General features: G+C 40.3%; 2 protein-coding genes across 2 annotated transcripts; one reads left to right on the top strand and one right to left on the bottom strand.

The window, feature by feature from the left end:
• Positions 1 to 1,634: 1,634 nt before the first annotated feature.
• LOC306838455 (ER lumen protein-retaining receptor 2-like) lies at positions 1,635 to 7,833 on the top strand. Its single transcript, XM_079366651.1, has 5 exons — positions 1,635 to 1,922; positions 3,904 to 4,004; positions 4,110 to 4,268; positions 4,368 to 4,620; positions 6,464 to 7,833. The coding sequence occupies exons 1-5, from the start codon at positions 1,832 to 1,834 to the stop codon at positions 6,496 to 6,498; spliced, it is 639 nt and encodes a 212-aa protein (XP_079222777.1). The 5' UTR covers positions 1,635 to 1,831; the 3' UTR covers positions 6,499 to 7,833.
• A 1,623-nt stretch (positions 7,834 to 9,456) lies between these two features.
• Positions 9,457 to 12,279, bottom strand: LOC306838750 (lipid droplet assembly factor 1-like). The gene is made up of 5 exons (XM_079367097.1): positions 12,124 to 12,279; positions 11,763 to 11,879; positions 11,491 to 11,659; positions 11,231 to 11,376; positions 9,457 to 10,890 (listed from the first exon to the last, which is right to left on the bottom strand). Exons 2-5 carry the CDS (start codon positions 11,868 to 11,870, stop codon positions 10,834 to 10,836), a joined length of 480 nt encoding a protein of 159 aa, XP_079223223.1. The 5' UTR covers positions 11,871 to 11,879; positions 12,124 to 12,279; the 3' UTR covers positions 9,457 to 10,833.
• Positions 12,280 to 19,612: the final 7,333 nt, after the last annotated feature.

Here is a 19,612-nt window from a genome sequence, read left to right as displayed (position 1 = left end):
AAAAAAAAAGCTGTGATGTTATACATGGAACAATGAGAAGATCATTACCTGAAGTATATAAGACCCAGCAAAGACATCTTACCTGTTACTGAAAGGCTGAAGATAAGAGAACACCAGACAAGGCGTATCATGTTTGTAGCTTGAACGCTTGTAAATGATCTAATTTTTCCATGCATGAGGCTGTGTTAAAGGTTTACAACATAGGAAGTGGGTATATTGTGCTTCCTCAAAACTAAGTTCCTGCTTTTGCTTAAAAAACACTACATTGTGTTGAAAATATAATGTAATGAGAGGAAGATTTTGATTTTGCTTTTGCAGCAAAGATTAACTTTTTGGGCAAAAATGAGCCGGCATTACTCTGAAGACAATGGTGGGTCATTTTTTCATGCATCATGTTCAGTATTAGTCTTGTAAAAAATGACTTGTCTTAAAAAGATGCTTTCTCGAAATGACAATTTACTGTTTTCAAGTGTGCGATTTGGTATTATGTGATTCCACACAGTGAACATCCTAGGATTTGTGAATCTGCGTCTAATCTCTTAGTTTCATTTCACTATTTTTTTAGATAAATATTCTCAGACAAATGATGCTGGTGCACCCAGAAACTAAGAAAGGAGTCACAGAAGTAAAATGTAATCAGAGTCTTAGACATGAACCAGTATGGCAGCTCAAATTAGCATATTGAATATGAGACCAAATTAAATGTTATACTTGCCAGAAAGATTTTACAGTAAAAGTAAAATGTTTAATCTTTAAAAGAAACAGATGTACTTGTTTTTCAATCAGCTTTTAAAAGAAGTTTATGTATTGATGTGGTCAGTAATAAATACATAAACCAGGATGTAAACAGGTAGCAGATACAAAGTAATTAGGTTGGTATAAGCATGTGTAGCCAGTGCATGTGTAACCAGGTTAAAATGATATCGTTACACATGTCTATGTGCTTGACCAATTAATACAGCGTAAATGAAGCAGGCAGCATCACCAAAAGACAACGATCAAGATTCTTGTTGAAGAATCATAATCACAATTTCAAATAATCTTGATTGTGATTTTCCCAGCAATTGAGCAGCCGTAAAGTCTTGCACAGTTTCCACATTAAAAAGCATTTAAGATATTAATGCATCCTTTTTTATCATCCAACAAAATGAAATTAGTTAAAGCAATCACTTCAAGTTTTTAAACACACACACAATATCCACATTGCAGAAAAAGCAAGGCATTTTTAATAACTATTTTATGACACCTTTAGAGCCAGAATGTATGGCGGCGTGTTCGGGCCACTTACAAAAATAAATTTACTCCTCTCTAAAGTTGAAAATGTTCTTGTTTATATAGAGGCAAATTTACGACTTTATAGACTCGAAAAAAATACAAATAAAAATTGGTAGAAACTGTCAAGCTTTTTTCCTCTAAAATGATTAGTTCTCTTATTTATTTCAGTGGTTGTAATACACTTTCGTAGAGTCATTACATATCTTTGTTTTAATCATAGACTATATTGAAACAGACCATAGCTGGTGCTGGTCCCACCCAGACTAATTTCCTCCCACCTCCACCACGCAGCGCTCTGTGGGCGGGTCATTTGGTGCTGACGGGCAGGTCTCTAGTCCAATCAGAACTCCGCTTTGTATTTTCTCACGCCCCCTTCCACGTCGACCTGCACACTCGCCATATTTCAATCGTGTGAATTCCCGCAGCCCGGTTTTTGCAACTGAGGAGAAAGCATTGACACAGGGGTGCATTAAGTGTGAAACTTGAAAAGGGGAGAAAAAAAGGTTACACCTGCGTTTAGCTTCCTCGCTGCGTCCTTGAATCCTTCCTCCTAACCATGAACATCTTTAGACTCACAGGAGATCTCTCTCATCTGGCTGCTATCATCATCCTGCTACTCAAAATATGGAAGAGCAGGTCATGTGCAGGTGAGCCACTGGTATATTTTTAGTATAACAGAAGCTACGCTGTTACGTTTTCTAACTTTACCGACGAACTTGGTTAATTTTTTTTGACGGTTAAAGTCGACGGTTATTATCGTTGTCTCCTGGAGCTAACGTTAGCACAGCAGGCTACATGCTCACGATCCACTCTCATTCATTTGAGCCTATAGCGTTAGCATTGAATGTGCTAACTACCGATGGGATCCAAAAACTGCTGTTTCCGACACCATCACTTTGAGTCATAGTCTTCCCGGGGGCTGCATTATAACGAAATATGAGGTAATATGCTCACATTTACCGCAGGGCAGCATAACGTCGGCACACGTTTCAAGTATTTCAGTACATCGTTAGCTCAACTAAATGCTGTGGGACTTAGTCTGTTTAGTGCCTATTGAATGCATGCCCAAGGACAAAGATGCAGCTCTATTTGTTTGATTAATAGGGTTTTAATTTCAGTTGCACCGGCTTAACTCTGTTAATTTCGTGGGTTGGTGCTCGACTTGTTTGGTCTGGCTTGTGACGTGGCGGTCTAGAGGGCGCTACGGAAGCAGCTGATCCGCTAAAGAAAACTTCATAATACATACATGATGAGTTAAACTGTCCAGCTGCAGTCAACTCTCATGTGTGGTTTCTATTACTCCAAGGAGTCTGATGTTTTAATAGGAAACCTGAGAGGATTTGAGGTTGCACAGTGTGCATGGTCCTGCTGTGAGGAGAATTGGCCCCCAAAGCTGGCGGCTTGTTTGTATTGTTTGTTTATGTTTATTTATTTCTCAGTTGTTGTCCATGTTAGGATGTAACATGGATGGTACAGTTACAGTCATGGATCTCTTTAAAGCAGTTTTTCTGCTGCTGGGCCCCCCTTTGACAGATGACAGTATCATTAGCCCCCCTCTCACTTTCCACATGGACATCTCTACATACACTCACCACACTGGGTCAGTCACCCAATTGGTAAGAAATACATACATTTATATGTATTTAGAATTTATCTCAAACTTTGGCGGCAAAAATTACAGACTAGCAACTTCAGTGTGACAACAAACCAACAGGCTCCGTTTAAAGAGGAAGAATTAAAAGTGATACCTTACACATCGTAAAGTCACTGGTGTAGATGCATTCTCATATTCAGCTTCACATTCACCTGGAAGCCCTTTCACATTTAGGGGCATGGTTTGCTAGCTGTCACGACTCCAGGCCCTCCCAGAGGTGCTGCACCCCGCTTTGGGAATCCCTGCTCTGATGGGATGTAAAAGACAACTGCTCAAAGAACAACACAGCAAAGATCTAATTTTTAGGTCACCCAATAGATGTACAGAAATATCACTTGTGAAATATAATGACGATACTGATGAACTGAAGGAGCGTATGTGTATGAACAATATGGATCATCAGAGAAGATGTGGAGCACCCTAATATCTCATATACGTAATGATGACTGGAAGAGAACAGAGTACTTTACTCATCTGTCACATTAAGGGAAGGGAAGAGAGAGAACAGCAGAGAGGTCAAAGTTTTTATTATTGCATCCAAGGATTCTTCTTATCGTATGATGAACCAACAGGGCCTGAAGCCTACCTGAGCACGAAGAAGGAGTTTAACGATCAAGGTTGCATTTTGGAGATTGTCCCAGTCATATATGTAATCGACTTTCTCCTATGGGCAGTTCAATGTTTCTAATTCACTTCATCTAGTTGATGAAGGTATCAATGCTGCCCTGTTTGAATTTTGCCAAAGTAAGAGAACTGTGCTCATACTTTATATGACCTTCAATGATTTATACTGATTGTAAAACAAATGAAAAGGAGTAAAGTCTTATTGGCCTATGAGATGAAGTCATCCAGTTACCAGCAGAGGTCACTGTTCAATAAGGAAAATCAAATTCAGGATATGTTAGCGCCACTCTACAACACTACTGTTGAACCTGCTGGAGACTTGGGGATATCATCTGTTCTTTTTGTCTTAGGTATCTCTGGAAAGAGCCAAATCCTGTTTGCCATCGTGTTCACCACACGCTACTTGGATCTCCTGAGCTCCTTCATATCCCTCTATAACACATGCATGAAGGTAAGACATCCGGCCCGTCCCAGTTCTGACCTTTAGCCTCCTCCTACGGGTCCTGCATTCCTCCAAAGTCCCTTCAGTGCAGAGTGTTTTTGTTCTTATTCCCAGGTGATCTACATCGGTTGTGCGTACGCCACAGTCTACCTGATCTATGTGAAGTTCAGGGCCACCTATGACGGCAACCATGACAGCTTCAGGGTGGAGTTCCTGGTGGTTCCTGTCGGGGGTCTCGCTGTTCTGATCAACCATGACTTTTCTTTCCTGGAGGTGAGTTCAGCCTCCTGTGTTGTTGTTTAAAGGTACATTACTTTAGAATGAAGAAATGTAAGTTCATCTTTTATATCGCTGCACATCATCCGTCATCAGATCCTGTGGACGTTCTCCATCTACCTGGAGTCAGTTGCAATCCTCCCTCAGCTTTTCATGATCAGCAAGACCGGCGAGGCAGAGACCATCACCACCCACTACCTGTTCTGCCTGGGCATGTACCGGACCCTCTATCTCTTCAACTGGATCTGGCGTTTCTACTTTGAGGGCTTCTTTGACATGATCGCCATCGTGGCCGGTGTGGTGCAGACAGTCCTCTACTGCGACTTCTTCTACCTTTATGTCACCAAAGGTGGGTTTCCTTTTGGCCTCCTCCGTTATCACAAGAAGCCAATCATCAAAGAGCTCACTCATCAGGCAGCAGCAGTCCTATCATTAAATATATCTACTTTGATTTATTTATCAGTTCTTTGAATTGATGCCTTTTTAAACTTTTTGATGATTTTAGAGTGACATCTATGTGCTCGAGCTGTGTCGGTAGCTTCTTCTTTTTTCACAAGATATTTGTGGGACTTTTTGCCTGGATTTTGTCTGTTGGGAGTAGAGAGTGGGGGGGGGAGGTTGGATTTGAACCCACAGCTGCAGCACTGAGGACTATTTTCTACTTATGTGGTGCATGCATCTTACCGCCAGGCTATTGGTGCCACCTGTGACGGTCGCATTTTTAAATTTCTTTGTTCATTTTTTTGGGAAAAAAAGAAACGTTTAGATTTGTGCAGGAGAGGTTCCTATTTCTATTTCAAATCAGTCAGTTAAAGTTGTTTATGTGAAATTTAAAGTCCAATGAATTGGTCTCCATCTTGTTTGTCGTTGTAAAAGCTCCACCATCCAGTCGGAGTCAGAAGTAGGGGGTGGGACAAGATTTCAATTCTGCAGTACATCATCTGGACTCTTTATTTTCACTTAATGAGACGCTGGAGTCAAAGAGCGATATGTGAAGATTCCTGCAGGTTTAACTCCTCGCCTCACGACTTCTCACAAACTCACAATGGAACCTGACGTGAATGTGCGGAACGTGAACAGTAATAAATAATTCAGATAAGGAGTAAACATGAAGCATAATTATAGAAACTGTTACCAAATAGCAGTGACTTTAAACGCATCCTACCCTTGACTTTTTGAGGGGCATTTAATGCTCTTCAGCTGATGAGACGTTGTCCATGTATCGCCTGTGAGTCATGTCGTGAGTTACAGTTAGTTGCCTGTGATTTCCACCCTTTGTCATAACTGTTTTAAAATGATTTTTTTTTTTTTTTTTAAGTTTTGTTTTCGGCCTTTTTGCCTTTATTGATAGAGGGAGGACAGTGGATAGAGTCGGAAAGGGGGAGAGAGAGTGGGGAGAGACATGCGGGAAATGGGCCACAGGCCGGACGCGAACCCGGGCCGCCCGCGAACCCGGGCCGCCCGCGCGCGAGGACCGAGCCTCAATACATGGGGTCGCGCGCACTGCCGCTGCGCCACCGGCGACCCCTTAAAATGATTTTTAAATGACTTTTTACTTTGGGTTTGACATATTGTCACTTTTTATATCAATACAGTTTAGTTTTTCTCAAACAGCCACAGTCAAACAAGGCCTTTTTATGCTCTTCAAGTTTATCTTGAAGCTCACATGTCTCTACGTCTTTTAAAAGCTTAATTGGCTGGTTTAATTATTCTTAGTATCCACGTTATGCCTGAAGCGATCAATTCCTAGTGTAACTTTGACGTAACGTTCCTTTTTCCAGCTAAAACGGCTTTCTAAAGTCCAGCTGTGGCTAATTTGAGCCTGGCATTCTGAGATACAGAAAGTGGTTTTCAGTCACAGTTGTTGAAGTACAAGACTCCCACTGTATTAAACTAATAATGACCCTCCATATTGCACAGGGAGGAAACCGGCTTCCTGCTGGACACACAAAGGAGATTTTGTGCAGACATGACGGTTAACGTTTGAAGTCCGCATTTGATTTGGCTAACCTCATATTAGCATCGGCTGAACTTCAAAATCCTGGTTTCTCATAACAGAAGGGCTGCAGTGTAGATGGTATCCTCTTCCTTACAGTTACATCAAAACAAAAAAAAGGCTGTCAGTAAGAGGAAACTGACGTTTTGCTGCTATGAAAACAAATCTCTGTAAATGATCAATTTCTCTTCTGCAGTGCTGAAAGGCAAGAAGCTGAGCCTGCCAGCGTAAAGACACCAGGAGACGAGGACTCCCAGCAGACTCAGGGGGTGTGGAGATGACTTCGTGGAATCTCATGACCTACAGCAGAAGATGCCTGAGACAGAGAGACAACTATCGGGGGGGAAATAACACTAGTCTTCTTCTTGATGAATGCAGATTGAACTGGTAAACGCCAACAAACACCAGAGCTGAACAAAGATCATCCCGGGTCAACCTTTGGATTTCTGTGTTCAGCATCTTGCCTTAAACTTCTTTACGTCGCTGTTCAAATAGGAGGAAAGGCTTCTTTTTGTCTTTTTTTTTTTTTTTTCTTACATGTGAGGTGTACACGCTTTTTTTATTTTATTTTTTATAATGTCACAAATAGGGTCGACTGAGACGCACCTTGTTTGGCTTGGTAATGAAATGCACAAATGTACAGTCTTATTACAAAGTGATAAAAAGAGAAAAGTATCTGAGTGCCTGTTGAGGATTATGTCTGCTTTCTCACAGTATTTTTCCTCCCTTTTTTTTACTTTATGATTTTTGTATCGTTTAGTTAACTGTATGCATATACTGTAACCCATGAACCCAAGAGGCCAACGGCACGAGCTTCCCACTTTCCTTTAAGTAGCTCTTGATACATTTAATCTTCTCTAAATATACGCCTATTTGTAAGCAGAACATATGAGAGGGTTTGTAGGTTTATAAAGAAAAACCCATTTAATAAAATGCTTTAGTTGCCAGCAACCTTGACAGTATAGATGTCAGTGTTTTAAAATAGTGTCTCTTTCAAAAGGGAGTCGAACATTTCACGTTTTTTAAAATCTTTTTTGCTCAATTTACTGTGTAAAAACAAAAAAAACATCTTGAAGGCAGTAATTGTTCTGCAGCTTTAATCTTCAGACAATGCTACATCACATTTCAGATGTACACGAGGCACAAACTGTGTTCCTAGTATTGCACCTCCGTAAACAACAGGGAGTAGTGATTTTTCTTACAGGTGAAATCAGTGATGTCGGAGTTGAGCAATAATGAAAAATGATTCTGTGTCTCGCACCCGGACGAGAAGCGTGAGCAAGAAAGTGCAGATGTTTGATGGGAGAATCCCCCCCCCCCGCACTCTGGTGGTGACATTTCAAGGGTTAACGGTACGTCTGCAGTTTGATCAGTGAAACCGGTTTGACATTAAGAAGGTGTGAAGATGATGATGATGAAGATGCATTTCCATTGACTTTAAAGGCCTCGTGTTAACTCCCATTTGTTTTCCGAATTAGTCATTCCTAAAGGATTATTTCAATTTACACATTTCTTTTTTTGTTTTTGTTGCATGATATCACCTCCATTAAAGATTTTATGAGAATCGCTTTTCAGTGTTGCTCTTTTTTTAAATTGAACTCCTAGAACAGATGTTTAAAAACTGATATCTGCAGCAAGCAGATAATCTATGGATGGGTCAAAAAATATTGTGCCGTTTTCACACATGCACTCGTGAAACTTCCCCAACACCTCAACTACTCCGGGATGAAGCGTGTCTATGTTCAACAACATGTTATGTGCATCAACATATAGAAGGGCCAGCCATGAAGCTGGGGACTGAAGACTGGATGAGCACTTTTACATGGGGACAGATTTCATAAAAAAAGGGGGGATTCCTTTGATAGTTTATTCACACGTCCCTCGGCTACAGGATTTCCTTGTGGTTCAGGAAGGAGGCGGCGGCGAATCACGAGGCAAGACTGCAGAAATCCAATATGCCTGGTTTGCCTTTAAGTCAAAACTACGTGATACTTGGGCATGTTCACACTATAAATGATGGAGTGGGAAAGAACATGCTAACGAGAAGTGAAGACGATAAGGCTTTTTTATTTGTGCACGCAGATCGCACAGGTCTTGTGATATGAACATCGTAAGCTCCTGCTTGCTCACGTTAAATTTTCCTGAATATTTGTGTAAATGCACTTGCTCACCGTGACTTCACAGGTCAAGTCGTGGTGAAAGAGAACTGTGCTTTTGGTGGACACATGCAACTTTTTGTGAAAGTTTCCGGAGCTTTGTGCATGTCTGGAAACATTTTTGAAATCATAAATTCTGAAAGTGTTTTACAATTAACAAATGTATTGCACACGTTCATTTGACAAAGTATAGAAGCTGAGAAATGCCGTGTATGATGCTGTGCTATTTCATTGCGTAATAAGCTTAGATATTAAAGACACAGATGAAAACATATTGAACCTGTTATCTCGATAACAAGCTGAAGGTGAATCCTCTTACTCATGTTGATCAGAGATTCAAGCAGTATTAATGGCTGAACGTGACTGATGAAAATAAGAGATAAAATATGTTTGTTTGATGGCAGCTCTCAGATTCTGTATAACAGATTTTTTTTGTGTGGTGAGTGTTGCAGTTCTTGAGGTCAGTCTTGTCTCAAGATCACTGTATGGAGGCCTCTGTCTCGTCTCAGAATTGAAAGGTTTTTTTTTTTTTACATGGCCTTGTCTCTGTCCTGGACAGACTCCAGATTTTGAATCAATGCCAGTCAAGTACACCCAATATTTCCATGTCATTACTGTGAATAATAGGGAAACACCCCTTTCCTCTGGTTTTGTCATCAACCTTCCTGGTGTTACAGTCTACATGACTGACACCTGCTGCACACAAGATGAGGATTTTTTTCACTGATATTTATGGTCTTGGTCTCAACACAAGTGTTCATTATAAAAACTCTTTTCATACATGTTTTGATTGTGCTTCTACTTTGTTATATGATTTGTTAAGTTTATTGACATTTAAAACCAACGTGCACATGAAACTCTTGACATGGCTCATTCTCAGGTCATATTTCTCTGATGATGAAGGAGAATGAACAGGAGCACTCACAACAGGTTTGTTTTTTGAGTAACAGATTTGTGCAGCTGTGAAACATTTCCCTTTGAGAGCTAAAGTCTTTGTATTAAGTGGTTTGGCATAATCAGAGAACATTCACTCCTGCATACTTTTAAAACTTTCAAACATTCATCAGCAAAGTTTCAGACCTTCATCAGACGGAAAGTCTGTCACTCCAGTTCGTTAATAAGATGGGGAATTAATCTAAATGTTTGTGATCACAGAGACGACACATGCTCTTATTTCATAAAGTTCTTTATTTTTTTGGTTGGGGGATTTTTTGTAATGAGACACTGAAAATAGTAACATGATTTTATACAGTTTTAACATCTTTGACCAGTGTCATTCGAAATTAACACACTGAAAACAGACAAGTTGCTCTTATACAAATGAATAAACATGTAGCAATTATTCCGTAGAGATTTTTTTGCCATTGAGGCGTGTGCATCAAAAAAATATGAGGTTGTCACAAATGTACAATATTTGGATATTTTTGAACACCATGTGTTTAAAATGAATTTTAAAAAAGTACAGATGCTATAGAAATCAGCACATACTGTATATTTCATTAGATCGCTGCATAGGAGAGGAATAAATCCATTAAAAATGTGTGAGTGATCTCCAACACACTGTGTGAATTACACAACTAAACATGACCAATGTGTCTGTGCAATCTACAGTATATACTGTAAAGGAGTTAACTACAGGAGTCATTGAAAACATGTTACCCAACATTGGGGAACTTGTATTTTTTGTTGCTGTGGAGTCAGAACAGTTATTATGAGATTGTTTGATTTTAAAAAGAATCATATCAAAGTTTAAAATGAAAGTACAGTGACAAGTCTACTGCACATACACTGTAGGCTGTGTTCATACTGGAAGACTTAATGGTCAATTCAGATTTTTTCTTTGCTCAGAACTGTATTTAAATGTGGCCTTCATAAAACTCCTGAAAGAATCCACATTAATCTGATTTGTAAACATCAGATTCACCATGACTTATTCTGGTCACACTGTCATGAAAAGCAACAAAATAAAATCAGTCAGGACATTTTTGGCTACAGTTTGAACACAGCTCGGCTTTGGCCGACTGTTCACTGTTGTCCACACTTGGTAGGGGTACAACTTCATTTTCTCTTCTACTTGAAATAGAATAAAAGAAACGCAGATTAGACACACGCCTTTGACTGTTTTCTTGTGGTGGTTGTAACTGAAACATATTAAAAACATACTTCCTTTAAATTGTTTGGTAAAATAACAAGGGCTTAGTAACCATTAGGGTGTCTGTGTTCATACATGTAGAGTTGCACCTGCAGATCTCTGATAAAGCACCTATTCAGGACATAACGTTAAGATACCGTATCCTCTGGATCCAGAGAGCCTCAGTAGTGCTGTTTTAAGGCTCCAGTTCACTCAGAGATTTTCAAGCTTTTCCACATAAAAGACGATCAAAAAAAAAAGAGTCACTGAACACAGCTTCTACATGTCCTTCTGTCCTGAAGCCTCCCCTTCACTCTGCTCCTCCTGCTCCTCACCCTGAGTGTGGTCAAAGACACATCAGATGAAAAAGAAAATGTGTACAGATTAGAACAATGTCACAGATATGAGTTTAAATGTGCACAGTATATATCTATATTTAACTCTGATTCTTCATTATTTCCCTGAGATTACAATAACAGATTGAACTCTAAAGTCAGCTGAAGCCTCAAATGTTAAAGATCCATTCATTTTAATTCGTCCTGTATCATAGCAGGAGGCCTCACTGACAAAAAGGTCAGGAGTGCCCCGCAGTAATGCAAGCAAAGTGCCTGGTTCGCCTGTCTGTTTCATTAGCTAGATAGATAGATATTGTGCATGCTGAGTCTACACAACTTACCGTCGTGGGTTGGGATTTATAGCGGTTGAGGATGTTGGAGTAGGTGAAATAAAGCACATAAGTGATGAATGAAGCCACAGAAGAAAAGAGGATGATGCCAATGAGCACGCTCACTAGAATCACTCCGCCGACACACAGCAGGAACACTGACAGACACAGAGACAGCACAGTTAGAATTTGAATTAATACTTTTTCGTTTTCTTTTTTTTTGTTGAAAGATTTCAGTCAAAAACAACAGATTCTGAAGTGTTCACACTTACCTTCAAACAAGACAAAACCTACAGCTGACATAACAACGGTCACAGCAGCAAAAGAGAGGAATAGTCCGACAGGTAGCGCAGCCAGGGTGCTGAAGAGCAGTGCCGTCAGAGCCAACACGGGGTGACTGCTGAGGTACAGCCCGACCCTGGTGTTCATCAGCTTTGTCACCTGTTGAAGACAGACACTGATTACTGGACAGAAATAGAAACAATTCTCTGATTTCCTGATGTAGGGATGTTGTAGCACACGCAGCCACTCAGATTGAAGTTACCCTGGGGTCTTCATAAAGCCGGTTCAACTGGTTGGACCAACTCCCCCACAGCTGCTGAATCTCGGAGCCACTGCTGCTGCTGCTTCTGCCCTCCATCTTCTCAGACATCAGATCACCCTGAGGACACGAGAACAGCTGGATCACACAATGAGTTTAACTTCATCCTGCATTTTGATTTAAAGCTTTGAGGTGCATTCCTTTATTTGAAAACAAAAATGAGGCCCTGACTTTATTATTCTTAAGGGACTGATAAAGGAGACTAAACTTCAAGTTAAGTAGCTGTTTTGAACCATAGCTGTTGAATATATCAATTACAAACATTTCTAAATTAACTCATACAGTGAGGTCAGCATGTACGTACCTTGTTTACGTTGTGAGCCTGGTTTGATCCTGAGCAGAAGTCAGCTCACAGCGACTGAAACTGTGTCCTCACGTTGCCTTTTAACTTTAACCACACACCCTTTCTAGAGACCCAACCTTTTCTTTCTCCTCCTCCCCCTTCTTCCTCTTCCTGATCAGAGACTAAAGAAAGGCCTGTTGGTGTTGTTGCTGCCATCTGCTGTTCAACAAGTATGTGTCAGTACAGAATGGTGTCTGTGTCACAGAAAAGTGTCAATATTTATCTGCAGGGCCACTGTTCAGATTGAGTTTGGGACAAAGTTATAACACACACAGAGAGAGAGAGAGAGAGAGAGAGAGAGAGAGAGAGAGAGAGAGAGAGAGAGGTTGGGGAATGACATGCAGGAAAGGAGTAATTTAACCTGAGCGGCCCGCTTCTCTTTCCTTCTTTTTTTATACACTTTATTAATCCTGAGTGGACATTCTGGTTTTACACTCTGTTATCTAGAGACATGCTTCTCACACCTTGCTCAGTGACACCCCTCCAAGTATCAGACCAACTTCCATAGTGTGGTCCGTACAGGGACTTGGGCCAGCGACCCTCCGGTTCCCAACCCAAGTCCCTATCGACTGAGCTACTACTGCCCTAAGAACTATAGCCTCTGTACATGAGGTGCAGGAAACAACCACGAGGCCAGCAGCAGCACATTAGGAGAGCGGTAAGACTCATGGCTTACAAGAGCCCTACAAAAATTTTTTAAAAACCCCAAACATTTCATTTCATTGTCAATATTTTGAAATAAATCTTTTTATGGGACAAAAATCCCTTAGCAGCACTCCTGTTTATTATCATGCATTTTTACTCATATCTTTTCCATACTATCTACAGTTCAGTTTACTGAGTTTATCCTTTCTGACACCCCTACACATTAACCTGAATAACCAGAATATTATTATTATTATTTTCGTAGTACATGTCTATATTTTTTCTATTGCAGTCTATTGTATGTCCTGAAATCTATCCTAATATTTCCCTCTGTGTGAACAAGATACTGGACCCAAACACACATTACATTTAAAATCCAACATCCAACAGGGTTAACCAAGACAGGTGTGGCAGTTACACAGAGGAAGACAACTAGGGTGTGACTCACAATGTTCTTATCTTAATACAGGTTTGAGCTATGTTCACTAATAAATCAAAGTGGCTTCAAACTAATGAACATATCTTTTGGACAACAACAATATGCACGGTAAGTACGTTATTCTCATAGCACAGGGCTACATTTAATGCTGAATTGAAAGGAATCTAAGGACCTTTTTATCTTAAAATGAAATCCATTATCACTGCTGTCTGTTAACTTTGTTTTTCAAAGAAAGCGCATTGGATTTTACATTGAGAAACATACTCCATGTATTTGTGACTAAATCAGTTCAATGTTGATATTTGATTTGTATCATCATCTTATTCACATTTACATTGAAACTTACTGAAGTATGAATTCATGCCATCGATGATTGGGGTGTAGGCTTATCCATGGAGTCATAGGTGATTGGCGCCCTCTAGCGGCTGCAGTTAAGAACAACAACATGAATCGTCCGTTAAGCTGTCTGATCAAATTACATTTTTTAGGTTGTAAAAAGGAGTTCCGGTGACTATTAAGAGCTTAGTTTGGTGTGAGGATTCAATCTCCATAGACAACCTTGATATAAAACGATAAAGTAAACCATCGTTAACGCAATGTTGTGTTGAAACATCAGGGAACCTGATACCTGTAGAGGTTTGATATACAGTGTTGGTAAAGAGTATACAAACCCTCTTAAACATGAACAGTGATTGATTGTTGATCTGCTGCTATGACTAATTTGAGGGAAATCACTACGGTAGTTCCCCCAGACATCACGAGCAGAGGGGTTCCTGGTTTACTTCCCAGCTGTCACACTGAAACAGCTCCTTAAAAATAATGACTGCGGTGTCTCCCTTTCTGCTCTGTGCTGCTATTAGACAGTTACAGCCAGCCGGCTGATCAGACTATTAAATGACTGAACTTTTCCACTATCTCTGATTACTTCTTCAATCAACTGCAGGAGTTGCTGGCCTCGCCATCGAGACACACAAATTAGGTTTACCCCCTTGAGTTTTGGATTGCATTAAAAAACGAATACAGGCACATTACTTTGCCGGGGAAATGGCAGTGTGAGCACTTCTAAACTACGAGAGAGCGACATCCCAGGGACTGAGACGACAATTTATTTGGACCTTCTATAGCTGCAGGCCATACTTAATTAATCACACACAGCTCTATCGAGTACAGGAGGAGAGACTGCGTCCCACCTCTACAGACTGCTAAACAAAATGAACTCAGTGAACTCAAGCTGGAGGAGTCACAGAGGACTGAGCTGTGTGAGAGTGCAGTTTGTGCAGACACACCAAGGGGCATTTACACAAAGGCCATTTTATTTTGGCATCTAACCCAAGGTGAGAAGTTAAAACCCTGTAATTATGTTCTACTGACGTGTGTGAGGTTGTAATTTGTCTGACTGTCCAGTATGGTTATAGATTTAAAGTGTTTCCATTTTTAAGAAACTGGAGATGAAAGTCTAAACTAAAGTTAGGAAATGTGTAAGTAATCTAAAATACATTTTAGCTAGAAGTTTAAAGTGCGAGTTGTGTTTTTCCCTTTAGGGGAGTTAGATTTCTTTTCATATGCAGCAACAGGATGTGTAGTCATTCCGAATCCTCAAGGTGCCGACTTCATGTTTTGGAGCATATGCTCATATGACGAATACACGATAGTGAAGAAAAAAGTCAGTCACACATGGCAAAATATATAAAGTGTTGTGCTAGGTGATTTCACATGAACTTTAATGCCAACACGGATCCTAAAATATTCTAAATTCTGGTTACTGTACAGATTTTTTGTGACCGTTTTTGACAGGCAGGCTTCTTTACTGTTGACAAAAATATTTTGAACGTGTACCATTTACCTGTTGAGTGTCTTCGAGCAAATTGACTGTATGACATGTCAACTGGAAAATATCAACTCCTCACTTCACAAACTGCAGCCTGAATGTAATTGATGAGCTGTCAATGATTTCCTATTTGCATACACTGATGATTGTAAAAACTATTACTGTCAGAGCAGGAGTGTAAAAGAGTCAGATTTCTCCTGTGGCGCTGTGTGACCTGATGCATGTCCAGCCCCTGTGCCGCTTCCAGAAATATACCACGAGTTTGTTATCGACGTCTGTCCTTTACTGACAAGCTGCAGACACAGCCTGCTGTGTTTAATGAGAAAATAAAAGGAACCTGGTGCTTTTGTTTTGTCCTCTTAGCGTGTCACTCTCTATACCCTCATATCTCCTTCACACTATCCGTCTCTTCTGCTCCCTCAGCCCTGTTTTGTTCACCTCACTTTGAAGTGGCAGAGGAGCGGTCAGCCAACAGCTGGTGCTGCAGGAGAACAAAATGTCTTTGGAGTTGTGTCCTGTGTCAAATGAGATGCTCTTCATTCTCAGTGGTTGTCGTTAGGCTAAATGAAGGGGCTCGTTGTTTGTTTCTGTCCCCCAACTGGGGAGAGTGTGAGGATCAAAGAGAGCTCCCTGGAGGGTGATAAAGGGCAGTGCAGAGGATGGAGTCAAAGTCTCAAAGCCCATTAACAGCCGTAGTAGCATCACTTTACTCGCACACCTTTGAGTATGAAGAACGCTGAAAAGAATAAAGAATCCTAGGAGATACTGCATGTAGGATAAGTTGTACTTTTTGGGAAATAATTTATACATTAGACACAATTTATATGGAAGCCCTAAGCACAAACAATATCATTCAATATTGTTAAATACATACAATTATGGACAATTTCAATCGATTTGTCCAAAATATATATTTCAATACTTCTTTTTAACCAGTAGTGGGTGCAATCTGCTTTGGGCTTCTCTTTTTGTCAGGAGAGACCTTAAGATTAAGAAGTATGACTTACATTAAAAAAATATAGAAAGGGAAATTTTTACATTTTTATTGTCAGAAAAAGATTTACATTTTCCAGAAATATTTTTTCAGTCTCTTAGAAGGAAAAAAACCCTGATGAAATTCTATACTGTGAACCCAGTGAGAAAAACACAGGCCCTAAAAGGTGCTGTTGGGTGCTGTTGGTTCCTTGGGACAAAGCCGGGCGAGCTTTTTACCCTTGTTTCCAGACCACAAGCTTAGCTTAGCTTAATGTAGCTTAGCTGCATATTTCTGTTTCCGACCTTACATTTGAATTCATCGTTGTCTTTTTAGGTTAAGTAATAGATTTTCCACTGTAATAAACCAGTCCTTTAAGAAAAAAATCAAGATCCAGTTTTAAGAGCCAGATGTTGCTTCTTTCAGCACATTTTCCGTCTCTGTTGATACAACCAACATCAGGTTTGTTTTATCAACTTCCAAATTATGTGCAGTGATTACATTTGCAGTACTGACTCGGAGTGTTTAATCAGTCTTCAGTTCTAATTAATCAACACTTCTGCTATAGTCAATCAGAAAACAAACTATGCATTAATCAAATGCCAAATCTACGAGGCGCTGCCGAATAACAAAGCTGTGTGGAAATATTCAAAACCTGTGTCAATGGGTTTACAGTTTGACAATTCGCATGCTCAGCTCCAGTTTTGTGATTGATTGTGACTGCTGCCATTTTTTCTTGTATTATACAATATTTGAGTGATGAATAAGCAGCAGGATGGCTTTATTTAAGTAAACGATAAAGGCGGGGAGGAGGAGAGGTAGGAGAGGTCATTATTAAGGAAAGGTGGTGGAGGAGTGATACACCCTTATCCTTTATTTGCTGCACCTTTTGTGCGAATTTGACCTGGAGGAGACCTCGAGGAAGAGGATTGAGATGTAAAGAGAGAGGATGAACTGACGTGGCAACATGAGGCTGCAGGAGGAGTCTTTTTATGTCTCATTAAACCTGTGTGTCTCCATCCTTTTGTAATTCCCTTCAGCTCACAATGTGTTCCCTGTGGAAGTCAGGGAAAGGCTTTTTTTTGTCCATATGCTACAGCTGGAATGTCAGCGGCTGGTTTGGTTTATATAATTTTATGTGAGTGTGTTTTGTGCTTTCGATCCAGCATGCTGATTGTGCTGTGTTTTATTGCAGTGATCCAAAGCCTTGTTTAATTTGAGCGTTCACCTGACAAATCTTTTATGATGCAAACATTTACGAAAAAGGGGAAAACACAATTGCACTGTTAAAAAAAAATCTTCACAGGTAACCCTTTTTTTTGCCTGTGGTTGTTTGGACTTGCAGATTATTTTTTGATGCTCCAGCCAACGTGAATAAAGTGCTACTCCAACATCAAGGCGGCGGCGGTGTGCTTAGCAGGATGAAAGCAGAGGGGGTCGCACGGCAGGTAATACATTAAACAGACAGGTATTCACAGCCACAGACGAGGCAGCTGGGGAGAAGGACGAGGTGTGATGAAAGGGGGGGGATTAGCATGGATTCATCATCCCTCTCTATCACAAAAAAAGCTACAGTGTACATGAAGCCTGCATGTGATTGAGAGGAGCTCAGCAGGTTTGATGGATAAAATGAGTGGAAACAAAACGTCAGTATGTCTCATGTAAAATCAGCAATGAACTGCTTGGTTTACAACATCAAGGTAGAGCAACTGGTTTATTGTATGTGATGCATATCACTGATTGTCGAAAGACTATCATTGATTTTTGGGGCTCAGGTAGCCTAGTGGTTGGTGCGCGTGTCCCATGTACGAAGGCTGAATCCAATGAGGCGCTTGGGTCCAAATCCGACCCGTGGCTCCTTTCCTGTATGTCTGTCTCCACACTTTGTCTCCCCAATTTCTGATGCTCTGATTGTTCACTGTCCTTTTGCTAAATAAAGGCATAATAAACCTTAAGAAAGGATAAAATATGATGCATTTCTTCACACTTCTTTACAGCAAAATTGAAATCTTGTACGTTCATTTCTGTAAATGAAAAAGCTCCTAGCTATCGTGCACCTGCGACAAATCCACTTTTACCACAGCTTTTGATTTGTGCGTTATTGTACACTATTCTGTTGGCAGTGGCATTGGTGATAATTAAGGTAAGAATCCGAGCTAAAAAACAAGTCTGTACAGCACTTTGAGAATCAGAAAACTTTACATAAAAAACCCTTTATATACTTTTTTAATCTAAAAATGTACTTTTTAGAACCCTAAAATCAAACATTTATATCCCCTGCTGACTTTACTTCTCACCTGCTTCTTTATATACTGTAGTTTCCTGCTTTACTTTATGTCTTCTGCATGAGCTCTTCTCAAGGTTTATTGAAGGTATATTATGATTACTTTGAGTTCAATGGGTTCAAGCTCAAAACTTACTGTAGAGTCAATGTTTGATTACAGCTGCGTCCATTCATCAAGGGAAAATGTTTCATACCACTGGAAACTTTGAGATTGCCTCTGGCAATGAAAATTAAATATTGAGCAATTTAACCCCTGAACAGCAAAAGGATTTTGAAAATAAAGACTGAAGATGTTTTCTGCGTCAACCTCAGAGTTTCAGTTTGTCACTCCAAAGGTACCATTTTCCACCACCTGCAGTCTCAGGCAGGCGGAGGTTCAGGTGTGAAACAGTTGTGACATGTATTTAAATTGTTATCGATGACTTCAGGTGCATGAGTCAATGATCCATGCACACTGAGGCTTGTTTGGAAATCAATTTGAGCTCATTTCTCCGTGCAAAGAACCTGAACAGTTGAATCGTGAGACAAAGTACTGCCGCCCCTCTATTAAAGACAATACCAGTTATTGCACAGTGATGATGAGATGATGACTTTAGAGAGCCTGGAGCAGCCATCGACATCGACACCTAAATCACAGACAGGAACAGCACAACGGAGCAACATGTTACAGGCTTGCAATGGAATAAACATTTAATGAAGAAACATCAAGAACACCAGCGAGATATAACACCTGCGTGTAACTAAATACAATGCAGTCCAATACGTCAGCACCACACATTCAAAAACAGCACACAAAATATCTTCACTTCGAGGCCAGTGTGGTGTAAAGATTAACTTTATACTGTCAGCTTCAATATTTGAGGACATGAATGTTGGTGGCATTTGGTAGATTTGTTTGCATTGATTAAAAAAGTGGGCAGAAGTTTAGAGTTTGTTGTTAGTCTCAGGCATCGGCTGGGCTTCAGCTGGGGATCTTAGCTTCAGCTGGAATCGAACAAAACCCCCTGAGGTGAAGCAGGTGTGGGAGTTTGTAGGAGTGAGCATGAACTCTTTTGGCATCACGTTGACACAGGGCTGACAGCGGTATAAATATACAAGGGGACAGGGAAAGCAACAACTCAAATGCACCCCATAAACAAGCGTGCGGATTTTTGGTCCCTGTCTCTGCTCTGTTATTACCAGCACTGCCTCATACTGGTAACTGCATTCTTGTTTCAAGGCCCCCACTTTCCCAGCACCCTTCCCCTAACACTGTGATTTACATGAACAATGACTACGTCC

Source organism: Symphodus melops (assembly GCF_947650265.1).
Source record: "Symphodus melops genome assembly, chromosome: 17".
NCBI lineage: Eukaryota > Metazoa > Chordata > Actinopteri > Labriformes > Labridae > Symphodus > Symphodus melops.
Note: the sequence above shows the minus strand (reverse complement) of the source record. Positions and strands in the feature narration are given on the sequence as shown.

What these genes read in the sequence shown, in the direction of transcription:
- LOC306838455 (XM_079366651.1), top strand. Translation starts at nt 1,832, where the DNA reads ATGAACATCTTTAGACTCACAGGAGATCTCTCTCATCTGGCTGCTATC. An exon ending in GAAGAGCAGGTCATGTGCAG is followed by an intron (nt 1,923 to 3,903) that starts GTGAGCCACTGG and finishes TTTTTGTCTTAG; the next exon opens with GTATCTCTGGAAAGAGCCAA. An exon ending in CTACCTTTATGTCACCAAAG is followed by an intron (nt 4,621 to 6,463) that starts GTGGGTTTCCTT and finishes TCTCTTCTGCAG; the next exon opens with TGCTGAAAGGCAAGAAGCTG.
- LOC306838750 (XM_079367097.1), bottom strand. Translation starts at nt 11,870, where the DNA reads ATGTCTGAGAAGATGGAGGGCAGAAGCAGCAGCAGCAGTGGCTCCGAG. An exon ending in GGCTTTATGAAGACCCCAGG is followed by an intron (nt 11,660 to 11,762) that starts GTAACTTCAATC and finishes TGTCTTCAACAG; the next exon opens with GTGACAAAGCTGATGAACAC. An exon ending in ATAAATCCCAACCCACGACG is followed by an intron (nt 10,891 to 11,230) that starts GTAAGTTGTGTA and finishes GACCACACTCAG; the next exon opens with GGTGAGGAGCAGGAGGAGCA.